This window comes from Curcuma longa, chromosome 17 (genome assembly GCF_044706935.1).
Source record: "Curcuma longa cultivar G26 ecotype Majalengka, Jawa Barat chromosome 17, ITB_CL_G26_1.1, whole genome shotgun sequence".
Classification (NCBI taxonomy): Eukaryota; Viridiplantae; Streptophyta; class Magnoliopsida; order Zingiberales; family Zingiberaceae; genus Curcuma; species Curcuma longa.
In genome coordinates, this window is record NC_133877.1 from 9,150,805 (window position 1) to 9,175,875 (window position 25,071).

The 25,071-nt window shown below is 37.9% G+C and overlaps 1 protein-coding gene, 3 non-coding genes and 1 pseudogene across 4 annotated transcripts; 2 read left to right on the plus strand and 3 right to left on the minus strand.

The window, feature by feature from the left end:
• Positions 1-6,743: 6,743 nt before the first annotated feature.
• On the minus strand, positions 6,744-6,825 carry TRNAS-AGA (transfer RNA serine (anticodon AGA)). The gene has a single exon. It is a non-coding gene; the product is annotated as a tRNA-Ser (tRNA).
• Positions 6,826-16,445: 9,620 nt separating this feature from the next.
• On the plus strand, positions 16,446-17,173 carry LOC141848348 (uncharacterized; annotated as a pseudogene).
• A 3,351-nt stretch (positions 17,174-20,524) lies between these two features.
• Positions 20,525-21,370, plus strand: LOC141848349 (uncharacterized). Its single transcript, XM_074736378.1, has one exon. The coding sequence runs from the start codon at positions 20,525-20,527 to the stop codon at positions 21,368-21,370; it is 846 nt and encodes a 281-aa protein (XP_074592479.1).
• Positions 21,371-21,697: 327 nt separating this feature from the next.
• Positions 21,698-21,771, minus strand: TRNAR-UCG (transfer RNA arginine (anticodon UCG)). Its single transcript has one exon. It is a non-coding gene; the product is annotated as a tRNA-Arg (tRNA).
• A 2,234-nt stretch (positions 21,772-24,005) lies between these two features.
• TRNAS-AGA (transfer RNA serine (anticodon AGA)) lies at positions 24,006-24,087 on the minus strand. Its single transcript has one exon. It is a non-coding gene; the product is annotated as a tRNA-Ser (tRNA).
• Positions 24,088-25,071: the final 984 nt, after the last annotated feature.

The window sequence follows — 25,071 nt, forward strand, 5'->3', positions numbered from 1 at the left end:
CCTATTCCGTGCTCCCATGTGTTTGTTCAGCGTCATCATCGCTTCACCAACTTCTCTAGTGAGCCGGCGGTATTCCTCACTGCTCATTTTTCTTACGAAATCGAGTCTCCGATTTAACCCTAGATGGTTACTTCTTATCCTAGGTGGTTATTTTCTTTTGGTGGGCACATTACTGTTGCTTGGGTTCATCCGTCCAAATGACACCAAAGTATATTTCTTTTCTTTCGATTTTTTTTCGTATCATATTGTTATGACTAACCTTCCATTGTCGTTGCATTCATGCATACATTTAGAAGTAAGTCTAGGCGTGTTGAGGGTGGTGAGGGTCCCTCTAGGGCTCCTTCCAAGGGGAAGGGTCTGGCTGAACGTCCTAGTACGTTCAAAATCATTCCGGCTAGATTCCTACATGAGCGCTTTTTTAGCGAGCATTGTCCTGATATAGTAGAGATCATAGCTCATTACCAGCTGGCCACCATTCTGTATTGTACCACTTCTATCAACCTGGATCTCGTGGCGAAATTATACGATAATCTTCGATGTGTTAGTGATGCACCTCTTTTTTATTGTACCCGAGTCGCCAAGAAAGATCTTGACTTTTCGCCGGCTATTTGGCGTACTTTTCTTGTTGTCGTCCGGCCGACAACACGTTCGTTTGTTTTCCTATACTTCACGAATTTCTTCTCCTCTTGATCAAATAACTGTTGATGCTATGTTTGACCATTTCTTCCACCGAGCCCGACCTCTGCGTACAAAATTATTTTCTGCCCAAGGTCTCCTGGCCCTGGACAATATTCTCTATAAGGTCATCGTTGGTTGTCTTCTCCCTCTAGTCACTCGCGGTAATGCCTATGTGAGGTTGAGTCATCTATTTCTCATGTATGCCCTTCGCCAGCGATTAGAGGTTGATATAGCTCTTCAGATGTTTCATTGCATTATCCATTTTACGGTGCCTATCTAGAAGAAGATCCACATGCCGTTTCCCCACCTCATCACTGCATGGCTTGCATCCATAGGTATTGATGTTGCTAGGGACAGGGCGAACATCAACATCAAGCCGCTCACGGATTACGATCGCATTGGATTGAAGAATTTCTCCCTAGCCGGGATGAAGAAAGTATATCATAGCATGGAGTGGGAGGAGGGACATGACTATCATTTTGATGAGCTTGGCGCCATGGAGGCCGAGGGAGCCGAAGGAGCAGCGGCTGCTGAGGGAGCAGAGGGAGCTGAGGGGGTTGCGGAGGCACCAGCTCCAGATGGACCTATTGACGATGAGTCTGAGGAGGATATGGGCGCCTACCTGGATCGAGCATTTGAGTCTGTGGATACTCGATTTGAGGAGCTACGTCTCGAGATGACCAGGCAGTTTGACACTCTTGATGGCCGCTTTGACGCTATTGAGGGGTCCGTTGCTCATCTGACATCGATGTTTTAGGCATGGATGTCCGGTCATCCTTCTCCGCAGACTTCTACCTCTGGTGGGGCACCGGCTAGTGATGATCCTCCGCCCATGGATCTTGACTGATAGTCATTTCAATTGTATTTTTCTTTTTTTGTTGCTGTGTGACTTTGACTTTGCTACATGTATGACTTCTAGTTCTTGTTGATGTACTTCTACTTTTGTTTGAGTTCTTGTTTGTTGTATGGATATTTCAACAATGGTATGTATACTGCTTTTGGGAGTATCTTGATGATCTATTTGCATGTGTTTTGGATGAATTGTCTATTTGTGGGCGATGTGTGGTGTCTTGTCTATTTTTCGTTGCCTTGCTTTCTTTATGTGTGCTGCAAGATTATCCAGATGCATGCATAGTTTTAGGGGGAGGTCATGCTCTTTCTGTCGTTATTTTCCTATATACATGTGCTTCATTTTGATATTTGTCAAAGGGGGAGAAATTAGTGCTCTAAAGTCGTTGGGTTGTCAAACATCAAAAAGGGGAAGATTGTTGTTGCAATCATGCCTATAAGCTATATTTTGATGTTTGACATCAATAAACTTTAGAGCACAAGATGAGAAATCTAACTTGTGTGTCAAGTGTGCAGGAAAGTCTTTACAGGGTAAGGCAAGTGGAAGAAAGTCCTTACGGGTGAGAAGACCGGGCGTAAGGCAAAAGGAAAGTCCAAGAGGTTTGAGGAGTGAGCTCTTGGCATAAGAAAGTCCTTATGGGGTAAGGCAAAGCGTGAAAATTCCTTGCGGGTGAGAAGATCGGACGTGAGGTGAAAGGAAAGTCCAAGAGGGTCAAGGAGCAAGCTCTTGGCACGGAAAAGCCTTTACGAGGTAAGGCAAATAAAGATCAAAAAGGTCGACGACCAGACTCTTGATCAAGCGAGGAAAGAACTCGATAAGATTTCACTTCAGCCACTCAAAACTGGTGTCAGTCGACTGGTATGGTAAAACCAGTTGACTGATTCTAGGTTAACACACCTGATACTCTATCTTAGTCGACCGGATTTAACACCAATCGAGACGTTTTGGATGTTCAATCGACTGATCTTGAAGACCAATCAACTGAAGTTGCTTTGAGAGCAAACAGATTGTAAAATGACTCGACTGGATCTTCACATCAATCGACTGGCATTGACAGACTCGACTAGATCTATGCATCAGTCGACTACTGGTGTTTCGGAAGCAAACAGAAGGTTAAATGATTCAACTGATCATTCACATCAGTCGACTGAAGTAAAACTAGTCGACCGATGGGAAAAATTAGTTGACTGAAATTTGAATTCCAACAAAAATCAGGCATGACTTCAGCAGTTCAGTGGTCGTTTTTTGGATTTGACTGAATCAATCGACTAGAAGGGTAAACCCAGTCGACTAATGACTTAAAACCTGAACTGGTTTAAATGGTGAGTGCACTTCATGGAAGAGATACTCAACACTGTTCATGCTGCAAGTGTTTGTGCCCTAGTGATCAAGAAATTAGCTGGTGTTCATCCAAAAAGCTTGGAGCAATCTCTTGAAGAAGAAGAAGCATTCTCATTGTGTAATCTCTCTTTTCTTCTTCTTCATTTTGTTGCTTAGTTGTTTGTATACAATCTGTAACTTGCTGCAAGAAGGTTTCTCCGCCTTCGGGGTTTGTCCGAAAAGGAGAGGATATAGTGGAAGAGTGAGCTGAATGAAGATCCTTGGATTAGTCGCCTTAAGGAGGCGGATATCAAGTAAATCTTTCCTAGCATTGTTGAGTTGAGAGGGTGTGTAGAGAGTAATTTCTTCAGCGACGAAAGTTCGAGCTTGATAAGTGGAGCTATTCAACCCCCCCCCCCCCCCCCCCCCCCCCCTTCTAGCTCACAAAGTCCTAACAGATGGTTCTTAAAATGTTGACCCCTAACTTTAATAATCCAAGACGATTTATGGTTCATAGTTTGGAATCACCATTATAGTTCGCGACAATTCAAGATTATTATTTTTTAAATAAAATAAAATAATAAATAATTTTATAAAAATAAATAAATAAGGGTTTACACTTATTTAAGTACTTACGTATCCCTTTAAGGTATAGAAGAATTAAAGTTTATGTAGTTCGCTTACATTTTTATCTTTTTTTACCAGGAAGTGAGGTTATTACTCACCTCCATTTTCTGTTCCCGTAGTATTCGTTTCTTCGATATTAAAATATTCTACTTTGTCGTCTAAAAGTTGTATTCCTTATGTTCTTTTTTCGGCTCTCATCCAATCATCAAATAATGCTTGCTCTGCTAAAGAATCAGGAGACAAAATAGATCATTATTGTTCAACTAATATATTATATTAAGAACTAAATGTATGCTCTAGGGCAATGGTTGACATTGGACGAGTTAGAATTTCTATATAGTGATAGAGAGGATGGAAAAACTTTAAGCTTTTTGTGACCACCATCGTAGAATATAAAAATCTGAATTGCTATCTATTTCATTAAAATAAAAAGACGTTATAAAATAATTCTCAAGTTTCTATTTAGAATTTAAGGATCTTGATGAATGTTTCGTTCGTTCTCTTAATAAAAGTCATATTTTTGTAAGTTTTAAATTATTACCGGTACTGATATTATGTGTTTCAAATATATTAGTTTATAATTCATATTTTAAATTATAATCTTTATAAATTTAATATAAATTATTTCTAGTATAAATATTTAATTTAAGTCTAGGGTTTAAAGTAAATGCAACTAAATAAATATAAAAAATATAACAAAAAATTTTCATTTTGTTTTCATTACTAATACGTAAGAAGATAAAAATTTATTCATACTATGTTTATTTAAAACTAAAATTATATTAAAAAATTTATCATAACTAAATAAGGAGTAGGATAATAAACATAAAAAAATTATTCGATTGCATTAATAATACTTTAAAATTTTCACAAATACTACTGCATGTGTTCCATGGTATGAAAATCAATATATATTAGTATTATTAGTATTTTATGTAAAAATAAATATAATAATTCTCTATATTAAAATGAACCTTATAATAATTGATATGTTGAATTTCAATGTATGTACATCATGTGAAATTTTTTTTAAATCTCATTCTATTCAATTTATAAAATCTATCTCATTATTTCATTATAATAGGATGCAACCATAAATATGAAATAGTAATTTTAATTAACTTAATATGATTTTTTAAAATTTTTAATCCATCTTGAATACATAATTTTAAATTATAACATAAGCAATAAATATAAAAAAAATAAATCATCAATAGCAGATTGATATATAAATTTAAGTTCTTCAATATTTATAATATTAAAATTAATATTATTAAATGATATTTAAAATATTTTAAAAGTTAATTCATTTTCTTCTAAAATTAAATATAATAATTGAGAGATGTTATGAGCCTTATATGTTTATCAAAAACTCTATAAGCTGCTGATAAATATTTTTAAATTATCCAATAGTTATCAATTCAATGAGAAATCACATTCATATATGAATGAGTTTATTAATAATTACTCCAAATATGATAACATAAATAAATTTTATTATTTAATTTACTAAATTTTTTGATTAAATCATTTTTTCTTACTTTACTAATCTTTGTTGTTCGGGAAACATGCATTTTAAATGTGCATTTAGCTCCCAAAACTAAAACAAAGATATTCTAGAGAAAGAAATTTAGCTGATGATTCTCTTAATTTATTATCAGAATATTTAAATAAATTTAAATTGGTACCTCCACTAATTGAAAAAAAAATCTAGACAATTAAGTTTAAGAACATTCAATTTCAAATTTCATCGAGTGTTTCATTTCAACATGTCATTTCAATGATCAATAGTCATCGCTCAATTGAAATTTATAAGAGGTTTTACAATACTTACATTTTGTACATATTTCTTCAGATGGAAGAATGACCTTCTAAAAATATCTAATAAAAATAGACGATTTAAAAAAGAAGTATTCCAAACTTTAAAAGTATCGATATTTCTTTGGGACTGGGGTGTCAAAACTTATTTTTGCTCATCATTGATAAATTAAATATTGTCGAGATCCACATTCAAATTTACTATTTCCTTACCCCTCTAAGATCGAGATGATAAAATTCCATCTATTAGAATTGAAGAATTAAAGTCGAAAGTGATCGATATTTTAAAATTTATATTTGAGAGCTGCGCTGTCTGGAAACGTCGTTTACACGGACGTCCCCATTTCTGAAACGCTAAGAAACGTTTCCATCCGTGGAAACTTCAACCTCGTGGCGACCTTATCGTCCTCTTACCGTGGCGACGAGGAGGAAATTGGTGCAGAGGACGCGACAGAGGTGCTTGGTACAGAAGCGCGCGGTGGACTCGGGCACCTCGAAGCGGGCGGCGAGTTCAGGGTAGGGAGCACCCGAGGCAAGGCGAGAGAGAGCGATGGTGAGACGGGTGGGTCCGGAGAGGCGGAGGGAAGACCCGGCGGGGTCGCGGTAGTCGAGCAGGGGGTCGAGGAGGCCGCAGAGTCACTCAAAGGTGGTAGACTTCATGCGGAAACAAAGGAGGGAGTGGTCAGGGTCTCGCCGGCGGAGGGCAATGGCGGCGTGCGGCTCCGAGTCTTGCTGGTATTGCTTGCGCTTGCGGGGGCGGCAAGGGGAGTTGGCGGTGATGTGGGAGGCGGAGGAGAGGAGGTGGAGGGAAAGGGAGAGGAGGGAGGATTGGGGTGCGGAGAGAGAAAAGGGGGTGGAAAACGAAAGTTGCGGGTGGGCGAAGGGGAAGAGGGTGAGAAGAAGGAGGGGGATTTGGGCCACGAGGAAGGAAACTAGGGCAGCTACCTCCTTTGGGTCCATCTCTTCTGAATGGGTGAGGGACACGGAGGACCCGCTGGAGGAGTTCCGGCGCTCGATGCTGCACATGATCGTGGAGAAGGAGATCGTGGGCGGCGCGGAGCTGCAGGAGCTGCTCCGCCGCTTCCTGGCGCTGAACTCGCCGCTGTAGGTCTTCGACGTTTCCAAAAGCTGGAAACTTTAACTATTGCTATTTCCCGTTTCCGTTTCCGCGTTTCCCGTTTCCCGTCTTCAAGTTTCCAAACAGCATAGTTTGAGAGTAAAGATGGTATAAAAATAATGAAATGAATTATTATTTATAAAATTTAAAGAAATAACATATATTAAATCATAATCATAATTTAAAAATAGTCAAAATAATTTGAATCATTAAAAAAAATAAAGATCGATTTTGATATTTAAAAATAAAAAAATAATACCGTTAAATCGACCATCGATTCAATGGTTAATTTGGACCCTAAGAGCAAAACTTAGACAAGGGCCAGCAAAAAAGCGTGGTCGGCAGGATTCGAACCTGCGCGGGCAGAGCCCACATGATTTCTAGTCATGCCCGATAACCACTCCGGCGCGACCACTTTTGAGGTTAAATTAATCAAATAGAATTATGTTCTGTATATTTCACTCTATCCCTTTACATTTATTTATATATATTTTAGCCAAGAAAGGTTCAGATTTTCAAGTTCTCTATTTCAGTTAATGCCCTAATCTCCATCAACAACTTCTTGACTGATTCAGATGACCAGCATTTCAGTTTCGAATAGTTGGTTCAGATCACCAATTAACATCTTCTATATTGAAACCACTTAAATGTTGGCCTTTTTCTATTTTCTCCAATAATTAATATGTGAACAAAATTTCCTAATTTTGTTTCTTCTGATGTGGGTGCTGGGAAGATGCAATGGTATGCATTTCACAAATGAGCCTCCTAGTGGAACTGATGTTCCAAATGGTAGATATTCTGAAGTTAATTTCGCATTTTCCTTTTTCAAATGGAAATGGCAGGTGACTTAACAATACATGTTATCAATTGAGATGAAATTGACAAATTCAAAAGTGAAATGTGAATCACATAAGCGTGGATGTGGATTCTAGAGTGTTTAGCATGGAATTTTGAGTGTCAATGAATAAATAGGAAAATTAGGAAATTTCTTTACTTTCTATGTTTAGCATCTTGCGTATCTTCTTTTACAGGTAAAAGGAAAAGACTTCTTAAAATATTTGATGGTTGGTGTGATAATGTTATAGATTTACTAGAAGCAACGGATGAGGAAGCAATTCTTCATCGTGACATATATGATCGAACACCAATTATGAATTGGGGAAAAGGTCGTGTGACATTGCTTGGTGATTCAGTCCATGCAATGCAACCAAATATGGGTCAAGGTGGTTGCATGGTCATTGAGGTGCTTTTTCGTTCTGTTACTTAACCATGCAGTAACCAGTCTTTGTGTTAAACATTTTATTAAACTTTGTGAGGTGATAAATTTATATGATAAACTTTGTATTAAATTTTGTGTTTGTTGTGTGTGAATATGTTATTGAATGTTATTTTGTGATGTGTATGTATTAGGATTTATTGTGATGTGCATGTATTACAGGATATAAGGAAAAAAAAAGAAACGGGAGCAGAAAATCTGCATAGAAAATCTGCTAGTTAGCGACGATTATATGCAATCGTCGCTAACGGGTTAGCGACGAATTTGGTTAAATTCGTCGCTAACCTTCGAGATTCTCTGGTGACTTATTTCGAGGTGTTAGCGACGATATTATAAAAACTCGTCGCTAATCATAGAATATGTTAGCGACGAAATTTTGATAATTCGTCGCTAACGTTAGCGACGAAATTTTGACAATTCAGTGTCGCTAACGTTAGCGACGATTTTTTAGGGATTAACGACGATTATTATTTCGTCGCTAATATTAACGACGAATTATCAAAATTTTGTCGCTAATGTTAATTTGCGACAAGCTTATAGCGACAAAAATAGCGATGATATATTTTCGTCGCTAAGATATGTTAGCGACGAAATTATTATGTTAGCGATGAAAATATTTCGTCGCTAAATTCCTGAATTCTTGTAGTGAAGGAGATGGTTCAATTGGATATTCATAATTATCTCCGTATTGCATTTCAGTACGTTTACCTTTTTTCCTGCAGCATATACATATATATGGTTTCTGACTATGTAGGATTATTGTTTTACTGTAAAAGATTGAAGTTATCAGTTTTTTGAATTTAAACAAAGTATATGAATATCTAAATCAGGAACTGATAGGGGAAAAAAACAAATAAACAATGTGATCATCAAATATTCTAATGGTTAGGAAAAAAAAATTCTAATGGTTAGAAATATAATTCATCAAATATTAATAATAATAAAGACATCATTAATAACTTAGAAGACGAATTGATAGATAAAGGAAAACATAATGATATTTATGAAACAGTATAAATATGTGAACATTGCTAGCTATTCTCTTTATTTTTTAAAAAATCTGTTAGAATTAAATTATTTGAAATATATAGTTGATTTTGTTATTTTAGGTTTGAGCAATTCAACATATATAAAGAGCTAGAAGTTTAATATCATAGAAAAATTAAGATTATAAAAACCAAAATTGCTTGTGGGTGATAATAATCTAAAAGAAAGTTGTTTTATTGTTAAAAACTTTTTTAAGATATGATAATTTTCTGATTTTATTGGTTTGTTTTTACACTTAGAATTAAGTTTTAAAAGACATTAATAAAAATCTAGAAATAGAAAAAAAACACAATACTAAATTGTATTGAAGAAATAAATTAAATAAATTCTTTTTCTAATTCATGAATAGCATATAAAATCCTATATATCAACACTAAGTTGCTTTAATGGGAAGAAAATTTTCAAATTTGAAATTGACAAAAATAATTTAACAACTGTATGAATGAAGAAATTAATTTATTCATCAAGTTATAAGTACAGTGTGGCACTTGAAGAAAGAAGAATACGAAACAGTGTATGAAATGTAGCTCTAGCTCTAAAACGCGAGTGACGAAGATACTTCATGGTGGCTTAAACTTTGCTCTGGCAAATGGGCAAAAGGAAGAAGAAAAGAGAAACTCTGCAGAGTCTCAAGCAAATAGTTATCTTTACTCCGAAGTGAGCAAAGTGATAGACGACGACGACGAGACGATGATGATGATGATTGGAAGCAAGCGCGATGAGCAAAAGCCTTGGCATGGGAGTCAAGTCATGAGCTGCATGAAATCACCTTCTCAACATGCACCAACAATTTGATTACTCTCCACGGTTACTACTATAAATACCACCTCGAGCAATCGTCTCTTCTCATCGCAAGCCCTTTACCAAACGTAACGATCAATGGCCTCAGTATTTCCTCCCCCGCCCCCCCGCAAGGCAACCACCTCGTCGACGCCCCCCGCCTCCCACTCCGATCGTGAACCCACCGCCGCCGCCACCTCGAGGGAGCCCTCCGCCACCTCCGAATGTAATGTCACCGCCGCCTCCGACTATAAAACCACCGCCACCGTCACAACCAAGCCCCCCACCGCCTCCTAGTACTGTAAAGCCCCCGCCGTCGCCACAATCAAGCCCCCCACCACCTCCGACTGTAAAGCCACCGCCGCCGCCACAACCAAGTGAAGGGATGTGACACGAACTAACACACCCCGAAATTCGCCGAATGACTTTCTTGAGACTAGAATAAAATATTCACAGCGGAAATAAACAATCAAAAGAAAGAAATAACACCGAGATTTAACGTGGAAACCTCCTCAATGTGAGGAGTAAAACCACGGCCTAAGGCACCACCAAAAACCTTCCACTAAATCAACAAAGAAGTGGGTACACAAGTGTTCTCTCTAGCCACCAACAACCAGCACATAAACTTCTTCTTCTACTCAGCGTAACATCAAGAACTCGTCTTGGTAATCATACGCATAACAACACAAATAGAAGAAGTTAAAATCAAGAATACCGAATCTGACAGTTCCGAAATAGGGACGAAATCACCAGCTAGAAGACTCCAATAACGATCTCCACCGTTCAGAATGAAGAACCTCAAGTTGGGAATACTCTCTCAAAATTTCAGGAAGATCCAACGGTGCAATTGGCGGCAACACCCGGTTAAGTGAACGTCGCGCAGGCTGAAACAGTGCTGCACGAAATCTGTTTTTGCGGCTCCCCCTTGGCTGCGTTTTTCTCTCCTGTATCATCTGAAGATAACCCTAGATGACCCCTTAATATAGATGAGGGTTTGGGCTTCATCCGTGTAAAGAAACACGGGCTTGGGCCGCTCTCACATACAAAATAAATTAAAATTATTCAATTGATGTCCGTGGATGATCTATTACTTTATATTATAAAAGAGATAGTTTGTCTATGAACATCTTAATGTAGGCTTTAAAGGATTTTGAATCTACTTTAGAATTGTCAAATTTAGGTTTAAAAGGATTTTCGAATCTACTCTAGAATTGTCAATGAATTTGACGAAGTCAATTATTTACACAATAAGTATTATAGGCCTTGAGTTGAAGGAAATCTAAGCTATAACATAAATATTTCAAGGGTGTATACACTTCATCATTTGGGAGTGCCTCCAGTAATAATCAGGCTCAAAATTATACATTATGCCCTTGATAGATAAAATTGCAGCATACATTAAGGGCAAGCAAGACACTATCATATGCGACCAACTGCAAATTTCCAAAATGGAGAGATCTATGTTATCCAAAAAAATGAAGGAGGATTGGATTTCTGAGAAACTAAAATATAGAATACAATCTTTATCATGAAATTATTATGGAACATTTACACAAAGAAAGACTTTTATAGATCCAATGGGTCCATGCTTTCTATAAGTCATGATGTGAGGAATCAGCAAGGGCCACATGGCAGATACGGGTAGACTCGATCATAGTTCAGAATCGACAATTTAGAATTACTTGTTTGACGATTCTAGGAATGTTGCCCTTAACCTTCCAAGGCGATTATGCTTTAGGTTTGGAATCACAGATTACGGTTCGAATTCATAATTCATGACAATTCAAAATTATTATTATTATTTTATTTTAAAAAATAGTTTAAAATTTATAAATTTATAAAAATATAAAATATAAAAAATTATACTTATTTAAATTGTCTAAGTATCCCCTTAGGGTATAAGGGAAAATTAAAGTCACTAGTTCGTTAGTTCTATTCAATTCTATTTTTTACTAATCAGATATATTGTTCTATTAAGTTCTTTTTCCTTACTGACTTGAGTATTAGAGGGGTTTCGTTAAGGTTCGCCTTAGCCTCCCTTTTAACTTTACTATGTGGTTACAGCCTTCTTGCTCATCCGTCGTGGGAAAAATCCAAATTCGATGTTGGGCAGTCACCATTCCAATGAGCTTCGCTGAGGCCAAACATATCTATTCTTCTCCACACCAAGTCGACAACAAGAACAACCCCTATAGTTCGCTTGTTCTAGAGATGATTCGATATGAGCTGGCCCGATAAGGAAGTACCTGATCAGAGGCGACCCAACCCTCATCCAGCTTACTTGTGGTGACCTATCTAGATCCCTCAAAAAGTCAGCTCATCACCTGATCACAATCGGATCATGTCACATCCTAAGAATGGAGATTCATCATTCATGGAGTAAATGGCTTAACTTTATAACCTACTAATAGAGTGAGAGGGGAATAAAGGTGCTGCAATAAAAATATTAGAAAGTTAGACTCATGATATACTTGATTCCTAACCTATATGGTCAGTACGTTCAAGGCCTATACATGGGAAGACGTCCGTCCACTAATGATCTTCTTCCGGACCTTTGTCCAGAGATGGAAAAACTCATCTTACAATCCAATAATAATAAAATTAAATACAAGATGTAAGACTAAAAAGTTAAGTAACCAAGCAATCATGTAGGCTGTTCTGAAAGTCCTTGAGCACAACACACCATTCCTGGAATTTTTCCGATTGCATGAGTTTGGCTCCATTCGCGTTCAGCAATACCACAAGATGAAGTATTTGGAGAATTAGGGTATTGCCTTGGTGTTGGTCATATAGGCCATATAAAGGCATTTCCGAGCGCTTGGATCCCTTTCTGAGTGTCTCGAACCGATCTGATCTGATCTGGTTCTGTCGGTCTTTATCAGGGTCAATTCCACCTGATCTAGGCGCTTGAAACATATAAGGGCACCTAGACCGTCCAGCCGCCTGGATCAGATCCAGGCTCCTGAACCGTCTAGGCGCCTGGATTTACCCTAGTTCAGGTGCCTAGACTTCACTAGGTCACCTAGACTATTCCGGGTGCTCGGATCCAATAGGGGTGCCTGGAACGAGTCAACCAATTTTGACTTGAGTTAGCTTTCAGATTTAATCTGGCTGCTTCTGTTTGCTCCTCTTTTGCTTCCTCAGTCTTGCTTACAGCCTGCAAGATTAGTATACAAACAAACAAATAACCTAAGTCTATCTGTAGTCCGTCTGACCTATTAGACTTACCTAAGCCTTACCCTATAGGTCTAATCTACTAAGGTTACCCGTGTCTAACTTTTAATTAGAAATAGTCACTTTCATAGGTAGGCTTACCACCTATCAAATATCCGATCATCCTTGACCTGTTTGGACTTTCTCTTGCCTAACCTCCAATTAGGACTAAACCTTCTTGATCTTTATTTGTTTTACATCGTAAGGACTTTCTCGTGCCAAGAGCTCGCTTTTCGAGCCTCTTGGACTTCCTTTTTGCCTCACGCCCGGTCTTCTTATCCGCAAGCACTTTGTTCCTTGTAAATATCGATGGAATCAAAATATCTCCACAATGATATGATATTGTCCACTTTGGGCCTAAGCCCTCAGAGCTTTGTTATTGTGCTCTCCCCAAAAGGTCTCATACCAATGGAGATATCTTTCATCCTTTTTAAACCCATGATCTTTTTCATGTGTTTTAGATGTGAGACTATGTTGCACCCTTGCAACCCAACAATCCCCCCTCAAACAAAGGACCACAGGCCCCCATTAAACGGAACGCCTCCGCACCAGTCCCAACAGAGCTTCTTTATTTAACAGCTACTAGGACTTCCTGCCTAGCCGCAACTAGGACTTTCTTCCCCTCAGTTCATTCGACCTACTAGGACTTCCTGCCTAGCCGCAACTAGGACTTTCTGCTTGGTGTCTGATCCTCTTGATTCAGACACAGGAATACACACTTTCTTTGTTTAAGGTTCAACCCACATGGTTAGATCTGGATCATGGCTCTTCTGGCGGTTAGTCCAGAGAAGAGCGACCTCGCTCTGATACCACTTGTAAGTACCGATGGAATCAAAATATCTCCATAATGATATGATATTGTCCACTTTGGGCCTAAACCCTCATGGCTTTGTTTTTAGACTTTCCCTAAAAGGTCTGATACCAATAGAAATATCTTTCATCCTTTTTAAACTCATGATCTTTTTCATGTGTTTTAGATGTGGAACTATGCTTGCACCTTTGCAACCCAACAAAGTATCTACACAATTAGAAACACTTAGTTAACTAAAAAAATTAATCTAGTTCCAGTTCTTTATAAATTACCTTGATACTGGACTATTCCATGTTGGATACAAATTTTGTGGATGGAAGTTTACTAAGTGTGGCAGATGTTTATGAAATTCATATTGGTGGGGAAGCATCTACACAATTAGAAACACTTAGTTAACTGAAAAATTAACTTAAAATCATCTTGGAAGAACTTGGTTGAGTAGGATTCTTCAAAAGGTGATCTCTTTTTTGAGGGATTAAAGGAATGCCCAGTTCTTCTCAGATAGTTACAAGTACTAACGGTTGAGTGTCGAGGGAGAGTAGTGAAGGATGATGACCTAGTATAGACTCCGAGCTTTCTTCTGTAGCCACTCTACCTAATATATCTCTATTTGACACATACCTGTGTTTACTGAGTGATGCTTGTCACATTCTCTATTCTATAAAAGTGGAGTCAATAATTAGCTTGATATTATAAATATCCATCCATCATATTTCAAAAACTAACCTAATGGACAAATGATATCAACTTGTATAGGATTTAGTCCATAATAATAAAGAGTGTCATCACTAACAAGCTTGGAAACATCAAAGTGGCGTATAGACATAAAATCAACAAGAGGTTGATATGTTGTATTTTCTCTAAAAGGGCCCAGTTTCTATTGTGAAGGTAAATATGTTTCCTAGCTAGTCGGCCAATTGAATGGTTTTGGAGGTTTGATAAAGAAACATTGAGTTTTTCAAAATTTATTAGAGGTAGGATATTTCTCTAAGAATTGTGTTAAGGACGAGCAGTAAAAAAGAATACATCAATTTCACTTTGCTTAGGGTAAAAGAATAATGAAAAATAGTAGGTGTTAGTTGCAAATCATACTAAGTAAAGACAATGATTACTCCGCAAATAAGGCAGTTAGGTGCTAATTGTTGAAAAGCGATACGAAAGCATTTAAAAACAAGGATGGAATAAGAAACCTAAGACCATCCATCATTTTCCCACAAAAGTGGAATCCATGATTGAGATAATTATGAAATATGACTGATGGCAGATGATATATAGAACACAAAAGAGAATAGATGATGGGTCAACAAAACTTACTAGAAGATTTAAAGGTCATTGGAGAAGAAGAAGCAAGCTAATGAAGAAACGCCACAGATAATGAACAACAAAGCAATAGCAATGATGGTTAAAGAGTTTTCACTCCTTTCAGAAAGAAGGGGATGTAAGAGAGGGCAAAGCCGATGGATATAGGTCACGGATTGTGGTAATAAATTATCACCGTTGGATATGCTCTTGTTATTTTTTATATCTTTGGCAAGTTAAAAGGCATCAAGTTCATAAATTAAGTGAAGTACGGATATGATTATTTTTTACTATTATAGTCCTTCGACTAGACTTAGAAGGTTTGATATGGGGATTAGAAATATTGATATCATTGACGATGTCAATGTTTCTGCCACGTAAACAAACTATGACTTAGATTTGCTAACTAGAAACAAAAAGAAAGCAATGAATATTATTATACATGGTAAACATAGTGAAACAAAAAGAAGTCGGATCATTTCTCCCTAACTTAGATTTGCTAACTGAATCGTTTCTCTATTATTCAGATCTATTACAGAAAGAAATTGGATCGTATCTCTCTGACTCAAATCTATTATATAAAGAAGTCGAATGGTCTCTCCCTGACTTAGATCTGTTACAGAAAAAAGTTAGATCGTCTCTACTAGATTTGAAATGATTTGTTAGATAATGAAGAGATAGGCTCGTTCACTACTATAAAGATAATTTATTTCTCCGATCAACGATATGCAATCTCTATGATCTTAATAACATTCTATATTCTCCGTTCACTTTTCCATTCTACAATGACTTGAGCATCGGAGGACAACGTCAAAGTGCTCCTTTGCCCTTTTTTAATTTTTTGTCTTCTCAGAAACAACCGACTCCTTCAGCTAAGTTCTTCAACCAACTCCTTCAGTCGACTCCTTTAATCGAGTCTTCCTCCTGACCTCCTACAACTCCTTCAGCCGAGTCTTTTAACTGACTCTTCCTTGTCGACTTCTCCTTCAGTCGACATTTTATTTTAAAAATTATTATCACATCATCTTCAAAAATTAATCTTCTATGATTTATCAAATATTTGATCCATCTTCATATTCAAATCAGAATACTAATATATGAAAAGCATATAGAATACAATTAACACCACAGGTATTGATTCCATAGGAAGACAATTTTCAAACTTAGAAATTGAAAAAATAATTTAGCAACTTTATAAATGAAAAAAAATATATATTCATTCTAAGTGCATGTGGCACATGATAAGGAAAGAACAATACGAAACAGTGTTGAAATGTAGCTCTAAAACGTGAGTGATGAAGATGCTTCATGGTCGCTTAAACTTTGCTCTGGCACATGGACAAAAGGAAGAAGAGAAGAGAAACGCTGCAGAGTCTTAAGTAAATAGTTATCTTTACTCCGAAGTCAGCAAAGTGATAGACGACGACGATGATGATTGGAAGCAAGCGCGATGACCAAAAGCCTTGGCATGGGAGCCAAGTCATGAGCTGCATGAAACCGCCTTCTCAACACCAACAATTTGATCACTCTCCAATCTCCATGGCTACTACTATAAATACCACCTCGAGCAATCGTCTCTTCTCATTGCAAGCCCTTTACCAAACAATCAATGGCCTTAGTATTTTCTCCTCCGCCCCCCGCAAGACAACCACCCACGCCACCGCCTCCGGCACCCCGTCGAAGTCCCCCACCTCCCACTCCGATCGTGAATCCACCGCCGCCACCACCTCAAGGGAGCCCTCCGCCGCCTCCGAATGTAAAGCCACCGCCGCCTCCGGCTCCCACTCCCAAACTGCCTCCTCCACCTCCGACTGCAAAGCCGCCGCCGCCACCACAACCAAGCCCCCCGCCGCCTCCGACTTTAAAGCCACCGCCGCCGCCACAACGAAGTCCCCCGCCGCCTCCGAGTGTAAAGCCACCACCTCCACCACTACGAAGCCCCCCGCCGCCTCCGACTGTAAAGCCACCGCCGCCGCCGCGCTACGAAGCCCCCCGCCGCCTCCGAGTGTAAAACCACCACCGCCTCCCACTCCCAAACTATCACCGCCGCCCGCTCCAGTTGCACCGCTAGTTCCGCCGCCTCCGCCGCCGGGGCCAAACCACACCGTGGTCATCGTGGTGGTCGCCACCCTCGGCGGCCTCTTCCTCCTCGGGTTCCTTGCGGCGGCCGTGTTCTGTTTCCTGCAGAAGAGAAAGAAGAAGAAGAAGGCGGCGAGGGAATGGCTGGCGGCGGACGTGGAGGGTCATGTGCACGGGCAGCAGTTACACGAAAGGTTCAAGAAGGGGGCGTCCGCCGTCGGAAAAGCTTCACGCAGTTCCAGCCGTGCGACCGATTAGTTGGCGGACAGAAACGGCGGATGCAGGAACTACAACACGTAATTAAATCTTAATAACAAAATAAAATCTTTCCAATATGATTCTCTAATAACTTGAGTGAGTTTGTGTGCATGTGTTTGATCTAATATTGGGATGAATAATGAGAACAAAGTGTGTGCTGTTTGTTAAAAGAATTGAGCTCCTTTAATTGCTCTACTAATGTGCGTTGTTCATATCGTGAATTGCAGAGTAGAGCTCCTGGGTGATGTTAAATGGAGTAATAAAAAAAAAGGAAAATAAAAACAATTAAATAAAAAACGACGACATTTGGGAGTTGAACTCACGACCGTCGGATCCCAAGTCATATGCGGTGTGATGTTAAAAGTTTCACAACAATAATTTATATAATTATGTTTCTGTGCAATAACATCTTATCCGTCCTTCTCTTCTCTGCCTTTGATGGCCTTCGTGTTGTAATTAAGGTGAAATAAATCTTTTTTTAATTGAATTTATTGATTGTAATTTGATTATTTAATTATTCAAGTTTAATTTTATTTGAACTAAATTAAATCAATGATTTGGCACCTCCGTCCTTCCTTCTCTGCCTTTCATTTGATGGCTTGGCCGTGTTGTAATCAATTAAATAAATCTTTTTTTTAATTTAATTAATTGAATTTATTGATTGTAATTTGATTATTTAATTATTCAAGTTTAATTTTATTTGAACTAAATTAAATCAATGATTTGGTCTATATGGTAGACTAATTAATTTTGAGTTTTATCGATTTTATTTTATAGCTAATTTTGTAAGATCTCATACGAATTAACACTTACACATATTCAAATTAATATTTATGTATTTGCATCTATAGATTTTGCTCGTGTACAAAACTAATATTTTTTTTATCTTATTTAATCAGAGCAATCCTTCATATATAACTGTGGTATAGTATATATTAATTTTAATAAATTAATTTATGCCCCTATTTAACTTTATTTTAATGAACAGACGAGTTGAAAGGCAAATGACAGATGCGAGATTGAAAAGGGTTTTAGTCTTTAGACGGCTTGATTTATGCATCTGCGGTGTGGATTGAGGGAGGAAACAAATTTTAAAGTGAACAAAAAAATTTAAGGTGAAAAAAAAATTCAAAGAAAAAAAAGGGCAACAGTGCAAACGAACTGTGGTAACCGACCACCACAGGACTGTCCACGGTCGCGCAAGGCCATCGTAGAATCGTCCGTGATTGTGCAGGGTCATCGTAGAGCCTCCCTGGACAGAAATGTTGACGGGAAGCAAATTTTGACTTAATCTTTTTAGAGAAGAGGGAGTTGAGGGTTGGATCATCCTTGGACGAGGATTCGTGATCAGAAAGGCTACGAAAAGAAGAGGCTGACTTGTCAGGGAGGAGATGGGATCGATTAGAACTGTAGGAGTCCGGAGTGTCAGCTCTTTACGTTGCGTTTGGATGGGGTGAGGTTCATTAATGGAAGGGGAAGAGAGGGGAAGGAAAGGGAGGGGAAGAGAAGAATTTATATTCTTCTTGTTTGGGAGGAAGGGAAGGTTCATTAACGTAAGGGATGAAAGGTTAAACATATAAAATTATAAAATTATCCTTACTTTTTAAAATAAATTTATATGTTAAAAAAATATGTATAGCCATTAAATTGATGTAAGATTTTTCTTGCCAAAACCACCTTATGAAACAAACTAAAATTAATATTTATGACTTAAATAAATAAAAAAATTAAAGAAATAATGAGTAGATATACAATAAACATGTGAAATATAAAATCTGTATACTTTGGTACGACAAAGGATAAATCAGTATTTTTACATATATTTTTATAAAAATTTACTGATGTAAGAAAAGATTAGTGAAAAGATCGTACTCCACTAAATAAATTTAAAAAATTTAGGTTAAATAAACTATTTGAGAATTAATATTTTAAAATAGGGATAAAATTGTAATACATAATATTTAGAGTTGTCTTCCCTTTCCTTACATCCCAAATTGGAGTGTAAGAAAATCCCTCTTTTCATGAGTAAGGAAGGTTAAAACTTACCCTTCCCTACCTTTCCCTCCTCTTCCCTCACTCCCTTCCAAACAAGGTTTAAAGTTTCCTTTCCCTTATTAACCCTTCCTTCCCCTTCCTTCACCTCCTCTCAAATAAAGTGTTAGGATTAGAAGTAGGAGATACATCGCTATCATCTATGTGAATTATGATGGAAGATTGCTCGTCTCTTCGATCACTAGTGTTGGCTTGGGACTTTTAGTAGAATGAGGTGATTAGGATGACACGAGATTAAGGAAGGTCGATATTGCTTGGTACACATACGAGGAATTAAGGAGGAGCTCGAAGGAGGTTCAGGAGCTTATTTGTTACATAATGAAAAGATAAGTTCGTTCACTTCTATAAAAGACATTTTATTTCTCTGATCGAAGATATGCAATTTCTATGATCTTAATAACATTCCATATTCTCTGTTCACTTCTGCGTTCTACTTGACTTGAGCTTTGAAGAGGCAACATCAAGGTGTCCCTTGGCCCCTTTCTAATTTCTTGTCTTCTCAGAAACAACCGACTCCTTTAGCTAAGTCATTCAATCAACTCCTTCAATTGATTCTTCAACTGACTCCTTCTCCTGGCCTCTTACTAACTCCTTCAGCCGAGTCTTTCAATCGATTCTTCTTACTGACTCCTTCAACCGACTCTTTCTGCTGATTTCTCCTTCAATTGACTCTTTTAGTCGACTCTTTATTTTAGAACTTATTACCACATCATCTTCAAAATTAATCTTTCATGATTTATCAAAGATTTGATCCATCTTCCTATTCAAATCAGAATACTAATATATGAATATATAGGATATAGAATACAATTAACATCACAGGTATTGCTTCGATGGGAAGAAAATTTTGGAACTTGAAATTGATAAAATCATTTAGCAATTTTATGAATGAAAAAAAAAATTCATTCTAAGTGCATGTGGCACTTGAAGAAAGAGCAATACGAAACACTGTTTGAAATGTAGCTCTATTAAAACGTGAGTGATGAAGATACTTCATGGTCGCTTAAACTTTGCTCTGGCAAATGGGCAAAAGGAAGACGAGAAGAGAAGAGAAACTCTCAAGCAAATAGTTATCTTTACTCCGAAGTGAGCAAAGTATAGACGACGACGAGACGACGATGATAATGATTGGAAGCAAGCGCGATGAGCAAAAGCCTTGGCATGGGAGCCAAGTCATGAGCTGCATGAAACCACCTTCTCAACACCAACAATTTGATCATCCTCCACATGCAGCTACTACTATAAATACCACCTCGAGCAATCGTCTCTCCTCATCGCAAGCCCTTTACCAAACGATCAATGGCCTTAGTATTTTCTCCTCCGCCCCCCGCAAGACAACCACCCACGCCACCGCCTCCGGCACCCCGTCGAAGCCCCCCACCTCCCACTCCGATCGTGAACTTGCCGCCGCCGCCGTTTCGAGGGAGTCCTCCGCCGCCTCCGAATGTAATGCCACCGCCGCCTCCGACTATAAAGCCACCGCCGCCGCCACAACCAAGCACCCCGCCGCCTCCGACTGTAAAGCCACCGCCGCCGCCACAGCCAAGCCCCCCGCCGCCTCCGACTGTAAAGCCACCGCCGCCGCCACAACCAAGACCCCCGCCGCCTCCGAGTGTAAAGCCACCACCTCCACCACGATCAAGCCCCCCGCCGCCTCCGATTGTAAAGCCACCGCCGCCTCCGAGTGTAATGCCACCACCGCCTCCACGACAAAGCCCCCCGCCGCCTCCGAGTGTAAAGCCACCGCCACCTCCACGACAAAGCCCCCCGCCGCCTCCCAGTGTAAAACCACCACCGCCTCCGAGTGTAAAACCACCGCCGCCACCGCCTCCGACTCCCAAACTGCCACCGCCTCCCGCTCCAGCTGCACCGCTAGTTCCACCGCCGCCGCCGCCGCCGGGCCCAAACCACACCGTGGTCATCGTGGTGGTCGCCACCCTCGGCGGCCTCTTCCTCCTCGCGTTCCTTGCGGCGGCCGTGTTTTGTTTCCTGCAGAAGAGAAAGAAGAAGAAGGCGGAGAGGGAAGGGCTGGCGGCGGACGTGGAGGGTCATGTGCACGGGCAGCAGTTACACGAAAGGTTCAAGAAGGGGGCAGCGTCCGCCTTGGGTAAAGCTTCACGCAGTTCCAGCCGTGCGACCGGTTAGTCGGCGGACAGAAACGGCTGATGCTAGAGCTACAAGACAGATCAGATATATATGATCTGCCAATGGTTGATCCTCTAATAACTCGAGTGAGTTTGTGTGCATGTGTTTGAGCTACGATCCAATATATATATTGATATTGGGATCCTCTAATAACTAATATATTGGGATGAATAATGAGAATAAAGTGTGTGCTGTTTGTTAAAAGAATTGAGCTCCTTTTTAATTGCTCTACTACTGTGCGTCGTCTTGTTCATATCGTGAATTTGCAGAGTAGAGATCCTAGTGATGTTAGAAGAGTAATAAAAACAAGGAGGAAAATAAAAAAAACGACCACAGTGGGAGTCGAACCCACGACCTTCTGATCCGAAGTCAGACGCGCTAATCCACTGCGCTATGCGGTCTAATGTTAGAGTTTTGTACAGGAATTAATAATAGAATTTAATTATTCAAGTTTATTAAATTAAATCAATGAATATTTGTGTATTTCCATCTATAGATTTTGGTCGTGCACAAAACTAATATTTTTTTATCTTATTTAATCAGAGCAATCCTTCATAACTCTGGTATAGTATATATTAATTTTTTTTATTCATCCATGAATTAATTTGTGCCCATATTTGACTTTATTTTGTGACTTTTTTTTACTGAACAGAAGAAAGTATGTATTAACATCAAAGTGAAAATATGCAAATATTTATGTTACATTGTAATTAAAGATTCGGTGTGTTAATATAGTATGATATTTGTATTATATACCGCCATTCAAATTGATTTTTTTTTTATTAATAAGGGTGATACTGTTGGAAGATAGTGGTTTTTCAAAAACTTATAGGAAGAGAAGAAGAATAATAGTGTAATGACTTATATTGTAAAAGGTTTATCTTACAAAAAATAACTTATTATCACCTTTATTAATAGACATTTCTAGACCACATATCATTAATTAGATAAATAAACTTATTCTATTTAGATACATAAATTACAAGATTCATATTTCACTTGGTTCATGTATTTCAAATATTTATTATGGATGTATTCAAGTTTAATTCAATTTTTAACACTCCCCCTTTGAATCTTCCTTACTCCAAGCATGAACCTCAATCTTTGAAAATTATCAAATTTGAGTGGTTGTATACGAATATCAGCAACTTGATCCATAGTCATGATATACTCAAGTTCAACTTCTTTCTTTGCAATGTATTCTCGAATAAAATGATATCTTGTGTCAATATGTTTTGCTGCATGAAATACTAGATTCTTTGTCAAACTTTGAGCTGACTTATTATCAATCATGATCTTTATAGCATTTTCTTGTTCGATATGAAGTTCCTTTAATAATTTTCTCAACCATATACATAGCATGACAAGTACAAGAAGTAGCTGCAACATACTCAGCTTCACAACAGGACAATGTCACAATAGCTTATTTTTTTAAACTCCATGAAATTGCATTATTTCTCATAAAGAATATAAAATCAGTTGTGTCTTTTCAATCATCAATATCTCTAGTAAAATCACTATCACAATAACCTATCAATTTGTAGTTGTCAAAAGATGAATAAAGAATACCATAATCAAGAGTACCTTTAATATAACGAAGTATCCTCTTTGCTGCTAATATGTGAGATTGAATTGGATTCTCCATAAATCGACTCACAACTCCAACTACAAATAAGATATCAGGTCTTGTACAAGTCAAGTATCTTAAGCTCCCAATAAGACTTCTAAAAAAAATTGGATTAATATTTTCTTCTCCTTACTTCACTTTGGATAGTTGTGCACCAAATTGCATAGGGGTATTAATTGATTTACAATTAAACATGTTGAATTTCTTAAGAACCTCCTTCGCATATCAGTAGTGCCCTTGCTCCTCGTGTCGTGAGGTCACGGGAGAAGAGCGAGCTCGTCGAGAGGTTGGGGCAATGCGAGGTCGCAAGTTAGAAGTGACCTTGCCGTGGGTTGCAGCCACAACCTCACGCCTCGCTTGCGACCTTGAGGTAAGGCTGCGACCATGACCTCGCAGCCTCACCACAGGGAGTTCAATAGTGAAATAAATTGCGGCATACGCCTAATGCCTGTGTACCTGCATGAACCTCCCTCCATATCCGTGGAGCCGGCTCTAGGAGGTCGTTAAGATAACGAATCTATCTTTTTGTGAAAGAGATTGCGGCATCACTACATCCTCTCAGCCTCACCTTTCCTTTCTTGTCTTTTTCCTATAGTTTACTTTTGGTCTTTCCATTCCCTAGAGAAATATTTCCTTGATAGATTCCTTTCCCTTCTTGATCCGCATCTTCAAATAAATAAAGCATAAGTATTGTTGATGTATTTAAACAACATGAGTTGAAAGACAAATGATAGATGTGTTCATACTCTATTTTTTTTTCAAAGTATGGATTGAGGAAGAAAAGAATCCAAAGTGAAAAAAAAAATATCTAAAGAAAAGAAAAGAATTCTTAGGAAAAGATAAGAGATAAGAAGAAAAAAAAAGTGAAAAAAATGAATATTCATGAACAGAACAAAACTTACACGGGTGCTAGCTAAACCTTTGCTTAGGAAATTGGATATTGAATTTTTAAGCTAATTTTGTTTTATTTTGCAATTTTCAAATCAAAAACAAAATTATTTAAAAATGCGTGGTCGGCAGGATTCGAACCTGCGCGGGCAGAGCCCACATGATTTCTAGTCATGCCCGATAACCACTCCGGCACGACCACATTTGAGATAAAATTAATCAAATAGATTTATGTTCTATATTATTCACTCTATCTCTTTACATTTATTTATATATATTTTAGCCAAGAAAGGTTCAAATTTTCAAGTTCTCTATTTCAGTTAATGCCCTAATCTCCATCAACAACTTCTTGACTGATTCAGATGACCAGCATTTCAGTTTCGAATAGTTGGTTCAGATCACCAACATCTTCTATATTGAAACCACTTCAATGTTGGCCTTTTTCTATTTTCTCCAATAATTAATATGTGAACAAGGAGATGATTCAACTGGATATTTATAATTATCTCCGTATTGCATTTGATCAGTACGTTTAACTTTTTTCATGCAGCAGATACATATATATGGTTTCTGACTATGTAGGATTATTGTTTTACTGTAAAAGATTGAAGTTATCAGCTTTTTGAATTTAAACAAAGTATATGAATAGAAATAAACTAACACTAAGTGAGGTCGCATATTTAATTGTGAAACAAGTGACTTGTATGTACTACCTAGCTAGTGAGATATTTCAGATAACAATGGCAAATTAAAGGCCTATCTATGAATCAGCAAATTATTTGTCTATCTATGCCCGATCGATCTTCTATTGCTTAGTTAATTATGCATATATAACACAATTAATGTACGTAATTAACTTGTATTATATTTAGAAGTTGACCAAAAACTAATATTTGAATATGTGTAACTAATAAAAAAACTAATCCTTTACAATTGTAGCATGTTTTTCCAAGTCTACAATCTTTTTTTCCCTATATTCTTAATTCTTTATCTTTGGATCTAATTAAAGGTAAACTAGACAAGCTACTAGCTACAACATAGTTATTACTGGAGATAGCTAGCTAGTAGCTGGCTGGAACTAGGAACTAGCAACTAGCTAGCTTGGTCTCAACACATATATGTTGTGCATTTATATAATTTTGATCACAAAAACTGTGAAAAAAATTCTAATGGTTAGAAATATATA